The sequence below is a fragment of the Malurus melanocephalus genome, unplaced genomic scaffold, assembly GCF_030028575.1.
Source record: "Malurus melanocephalus ecotype Western Australia unplaced genomic scaffold, MMel_1.1 scaffold_16, whole genome shotgun sequence".
In the NCBI taxonomy this organism is placed as follows: Eukaryota; Metazoa; Chordata; class Aves; order Passeriformes; family Maluridae; genus Malurus; species Malurus melanocephalus.
Window position 1 is genome coordinate 647,757 of NW_026623248.1, and position 6,066 is coordinate 653,822.

The window sequence follows — 6,066 nt, forward strand, 5'->3', positions numbered from 1 at the left end:
AGGGATGGAAACAGTCACCTGTTAGCCCCATTTTCGGGGTGTTTCAGGAGAAAGTAGTGTTGTGAGTTTCTCTCCGCTTTCAGAAGCCGAGYGTGACAGAGACAGAGCAAGCCACAGGTTTCTAAAGCCAGAAGAGCTGGTAGCCTGATTGCTTGTGAAATGCAGGTTCTGATTCTGGGGAGACTCAGTGCTGACTGTGGTGGTAGACAAAAAAAATGAGCAATCTCACGKGTTCGGTATGTGGGAAAAGAGGCAAACTCGATCTGCCCCAAACGARGAGAGAAACTGCATTTACCTGTGTGTTTTCCCAGTAGCACTGTTTACCGTGACAGGTTGTCTCCATCTGTGGATGGTCCGATGCCACCGTCGCGCTTGCATCACAGCAATGACATTTATAAATGGAGGTCCGCGAGCCACAGGCATGGAGCGAATGGCTCAAGGTCAACTCCAGCCTGCGGCGGGGACGGGAACAGMGCCGAGGTCAGCCCGGTCCCACGGCTGAGCTCCGAGCCCTGCCCGGAGCCCGCGGTGCYGGCCAGCCCCTGGCAGGGGTTTGGCAGAAGGGACGAGGGCAGGTTTCCATGGGGGACAGGTGGGGGAAAGAAGGGCGGCGGCCGTGCCGCTCTTGGGAGCAGCTCTTGCGAAGCTCCTGGCCGGAGAGCTGAGCCCGGAAGCGGCTTTCCCCTCGGGGGTCTCCCCGCAAAAGCCGGCGCCCCTCGGCTGGGACTGCTGCGTTCTCCGCGGCGGGGGGAGAGGTGGGGCGAGCATTCCCGTCCGCGGGTGCGCGCATCCGTCTGTAGCTGAGCGTGTCGGCGCTGGCGCGGTGYGCGTGTCTCTGTCGCTCTGTATCCGTGCGGTGCCCCTCTCCCCGTGTGTAACACCGTGCGTGTGTGCTCGTACAGCTCCCTCTCCTCCTCTCTCTCCCGCGTCTCTGCGTGTGTGTGCGTGTCTCTGTGTGTCTCTCCGTGTCTCTGTGTGTCTGTGCGTGTCTGTCCGTGTCTCTGTGTGTCTGTCCGTGTCTGTGTGTGTGCGCGGCGGCGGCAGCGCGGTGCCCCCATCCCCGCGGCCGGAGGAGGAGCCGCGCCGGGAGCCCCGCGGAGCCGCCGGGCGAGCGCGGCCGCAGCGAGGCGCAACAGGCGGATGGCGGCGGGTGGCGGGCGCTGAAGGCGAGCGGGGCGAGGCGGAGGGGCGGCGAAGGGCAGGCAAGGAAGGGCAGCGCCGGGCAGAGCGGGCGAGATGCGGGCGGAGGAGCCGCTGGCGCTGGCGGCCCCGCGGGCGGGCGGCGAGGCGGAGGCGGAGGCGCCGGGCGAGGAGCGGAGCGGCGGCAGCTGCTGCAGCAGCGAGCGGCTGGTGATCAACATCTCGGGGCTGCGCTTCGAGACGCAGCTGCGGACCCTCTCCATCTTCCCCGACACGCTGCTGGGCGACCCCAGTCGCCGGGTGCGCTACTTCGACCCGCTCCGCAAYGAGTACTTCTTCGACCGCAACCGGCCCAGCTTCGACGCCATCCTCTACTATTACCAGTCCGGGGGGCGGCTGCGCCGGCCGGTCCATGTGCCCCTCGACATCTTCCTGGAGGAGATCCGCTTCTACCAGCTGGGCCAGGAGGCCATCGAGACTTTCCGGGAGGACGAGGGCTTCATCCAAGAGGAGGAGAAGCCCCTGCCCCAGCACCACTTCCAGCGCCAGGTCTGGCTGCTCTTTGAGTACCCCGAGAGCTCCGGGCCGGCCCGGGCCATCGCCATCGTCTCAGTGCTGGTCATTCTCATCTCTATTGTCATCTTCTGCCTGGAGACCCTGCCTGAGTTCCGCCAGGAGCCCAAGRGCCCCCAGCCCGCCTTCGGGGAGGCTGTGCCGCTCGGAGACGAGGCGCTGCTGCTGCCGCCGCTGCCGCCGCCGAGCGGGACCCCCCCGCCCCTGCGCCCTGCCGCCGGCTCCGGCCCGTTCTTCACAGACCCCTTCTTCCTCATCGAGACCCTGTGTATCATCTGGTTCTCTTTCGAGCTCCTCGTGCGCTTCTTCGCCTGYCCCAGCAAGCCCGAGTTCTCCCGCAACATCATGAACATCATTGAYATCGTGGCCATCATCCCYTACTTCATCACCCTGGGCACCGAGCTGGCCCAGCAGCAGCAGCAGAAACAACAGCCCGGGAGCAGCAGCAACAATGGGGGCCAGCAGCAAGCCATGTCCCTGGCCATCCTCAGAGTCATCCGYCTGGTCAGAGTCTTCAGGATCTTCAAGCTCTCCAGGCACTCGAAGGGGCTGCAGATCTTAGGGAAGACTCTCCAGGCCAGCATGAGGGAGCTGGGYCTCCTCATCTTCTTYCTCTTCATCGGGGTGATCCTCTTCTCCAGYGCTGTCTACTTTGCAGAGACTGATGACCCTGACTCCCTGTTCACCAGCATCCCCGATGCTTTCTGGTGGGCRGTKGTGTCCATGACCACCGTGGGCTATGGGGACATGTATCCCATGACCATTGGTGGCAAGATCGTGGGCTCCTTGTGTGCCATCGCTGGTGTGCTCACCATTGCCCTGCCTGTCCCTGTCATCGTGTCCAACTTCAACTACTTCTACCACCGAGAGACTGATCATGAAGAGCAGTGCCAGTACACCCATGTCACCTGTGGCCAGCAACAGTCACCCTTCTCTGAGCCCAAGAAGGGGGACAGTAATCAGTCTCTCAGCAAATCTGAATTCCTGGAAGCAGAAGACCTGGAGTCCATGAAATATTCCAACTTCATTCCTCCCAATAACCAGGGATATAAAGAGAAGAAAATGCTGACAGAGGTGTGATGGGTTTTGTTGTCCTGGGTCCAGACACGGAGATGCAAGCTGCTGTTACGGTTGTCTTCCTACAAGCAGCTGGATCTATTCAGCATTTACACGCCAGACTGTGAATTGTGATACCGTAAACAGAATGATTGTGATAATGGGCTCTTCTGTCCTGATTTGCTGTTTCTCATTACTGTGTGCAGCCAGAAATGTTGTTGCTTTATTCCGTGGAGTGCTAGCTGTCATCCCCACTCCYTTGTGCATTTCCTTCTCTGCTTTTGATGACTGCTTTAATCCAACATTTGCTCYGAAACCAAACCTTGTTACTCCACTAGCAGAGAAGCCCTTGCCAGTACTTCAGCTGAAGGATTCAGCAGAGTAAACAGTTAAAGGGGCTRTAAACATCTGGCTCGAGCCGTGCCCTCAGTCCCTGTGCCAGCGCAGTGCCCTTGGCTGTGGGATCAGTCACGCCTGCCATGCCATTGCCTTTGAATAATGGAAACGCTGCAGCCAGGACCACAGGGAGCTCTGCAGCTGTAGGGGAGAGCCAGCAAGCAGATGTCTGCCTTCTTTGCAACCCTTGGCATGCTAAAGATCCTCCTGGTTTGTGTTTAAAAAAAAAAAAAAGGTGCATAAATCTAAAAGCTTTTTGCTACTTGTAACCATACATCGTGTATCAAAAACAGGCTTAAAGCAATCAACAGGCTTGGTGAAGATTCTCTTTATTTTTCGTTTATCTCAGCCTTATTTATGCCTGTGCCCTGGTGTTAATTGGCTTTTATAGCACCAACTTAATCTTCATAGTGGTAAGTGCCTTCCGATGCAAGGCGYGCTTGAGTGAATTCATTTGTTATCTGCAGAGTTCATCTTCACACAATAGCATTTAATGAGATGTGCTTTGTGCTTCAGATACCCAGCTCTGTATCCGGGCACGTGAGAGCTGTTGACTCCGCTGCTTTTTTTAATCGAGCGTTTGTGTAGCTGAGGGAAGCTTGCATGTTGGGCTTTTGTTGACATGGCAGGGAAATCCTGACCACAGACAGCTCCGCACCTGTGCTGTGCGAAGATCGCGCTGGTTTAGCAAGTCACAGGCAGAAAATGCCCCAGGGTGAGCATGTCAGCATTTGAGACTGAGGTTGGCACAGGTACAAGCTTCCCTGAGCTATCTGCACAATGCCAGCRGCATCCTCCAGACTCTCTGAATGAGGGGAGAAACAGCAAGCCTTGAAGAGATGCTTTTGCTCTGGTACTGGTCGAGCCATTTCCTGGGATTTCATGGATRGAAGGGACAGCAGTGTTTTTACACTTGGTTTTATGGGAGCARTTTGTGCTAGCCATGCAAAATATGCATAGCTTGGCCTGCAGTGCCGGGTTTGCTAAGGGACCAGAGATTTCTATCTTCAAATGCATGTTTTGCTTCCCAGATCATTTCATTTGTTTCAGTCAGCTCTGCCTTACACCTAACTTTAAAAATGTTTCTTGTGCTGCCAGCAGGTGAGAAAGGGAAATGGATGCTTTCAGATTCTACTGGCAAATTTTCCTGCAAGGAAAAGTCTTCTTTATTTTAATTCTAGGTGTTTATTCTGCATTCACACATCTGCATGTGTATAAAAGCAAAGGCAGCCATTAATGCCTTGCATCATACTGTACAAAATGCATATTAGAATGTACTACATATTGCATGGGACACATGTAATACATAAACCAGACATAATGCCAAGGTGCAAAAATACAGAGAATAGATTTCATGTATATATTGTGCTTTTCTGCCATAAGACTAAGAATGCTAAAGGCATATCACAGAATCATAGAATGGTCTGGGTTGGAAAGGACATTTTAAAGATCATCTCTTCCCTTATTGCACCAGACCAGGTTGCTCAGAGCCCCATCCTTATAACTTTGATATAGTCTGAACTGGCTATGGAACTGGTTGTGAGATGGGATCTGTTTGCATCTTCCCTCCCCTGCTTTCAGTTGTCTTGAGAYATGGCTCCATGCCTAGAATGCTTTTATTGTGGTCTCGCTTCATCCTGGGCCTGCTCATATGGTAGAAGTTGTTTGTGCAAATCCTAGCTGCTTCATTTCTCCCGAKTCCTGTTGCCTTCTCAAATGTTTTTAGTGTGCAGGGATCTCCCCAGGGTCAGCACACAACCATTATATTAAAACCTCTCTTCTCTCTCCCTGAAATCAGTAGGAAAATGCCACTTGTCTCAGTCTGGGAGACACAAGTTTGGTGTGGTGAGGGCTCATAGCTCAGAGGGGTTTGCCTCAATAATGCCTACTTTCTCTCTGCTTCATGGGACTGAGATAAAGGTTTGTGAAGGTCTGAGCCTTGGGAGCCATTCTRCATCCCTTGACATGTGTAATCAGCTGGTGGGTAAATTATCCTGGAGAATAAGTGTGACTGAGGGGCCTGGTGGAACCTCTGTTGATTTTGTGTTAGAGCTGTCCAGGTTACTGAGTTTATCCATTTCTTAGTGTATCTTAGTTTTGGTGGTGTTCAATTGTGTTTTGGGGTCGTTTTAATGAAACCTTTACTGTGAGGCAAAGAGAGGGACTTCCCTTCCCTTTTTATGTTGCTAGAAACTAGCAGAAGAAGCTGCTATTTAARAGGGGTGTTTCGAGGCTGCTGCCCTCTCCCAGCAGAATGCCCATGTTTGGGGATATTTTATGCCTGAGTCTATCAGCTGATAAAAGTTTCCCCAAAGTAAGATATAAAAAACTCAGGTTGAACACAAGTTCAGGAGGAGTCATGAGACATGCTGAGCCTACGTCAGAAAATTCCTGTGCTCGTTTCTCCCCCTGGGCCTGGCCCTGTTGGCCCTGCCAGGCAGGAGCCCCCCCTGCCCAGAACAGGTTGTTCTCCTGACCAGCACGACAGATGGGCATGGAGACTCCAGCAAGAAAAGATGTGAGGCAAGTCACTGGTAGCCCAGTCCCAGCATGTTTTACACAGATCCTCTTGGAAAGGGGTGTTCTGCCCTCAAGTGAAATCCAGCAGTGAGTTTCCACGTGAAATCCAGCAGTGAGTTTCCAGGTGAGATCCAGCAGTGAGTTCCTAGTGGGTTTTGGAGTCTCCTGCTCGCAGATCATACCCAAAGTACGAAGGAATTCTGTGGTGACCGAGGYAGCTCTGTGCAGTTTTTGTGAGCCACATTTTTCAATTCTAAAAAGAAAGCGCACGTGAAATTGTGTAAAGCAGGAGTGGTGTTTGTTCCCTGGGTTTTGTGGATTGGCTCTAAGAAAAATACAGAGAGYCAACAGAAGTGTGGAAAGTGTAACCTTGGGACTGAT

General features: G+C 53.5%; 1 protein-coding gene across 1 annotated transcript; it reads left to right on the top strand.

The window, feature by feature from the left end:
• Positions 1-1,236: 1,236 nt before the first annotated feature.
• KCNA6 (potassium voltage-gated channel subfamily A member 6) lies at positions 1,237-5,796 on the top strand. The gene has a single exon (XM_057385553.1). It carries the CDS (start codon positions 1,237-1,239, stop codon positions 2,791-2,793), a length of 1,557 nt encoding a protein of 518 aa, XP_057241536.1. The 3' UTR covers positions 2,794-5,796.
• The last annotated feature ends 270 nt before the right edge of the window (positions 5,797-6,066 follow it).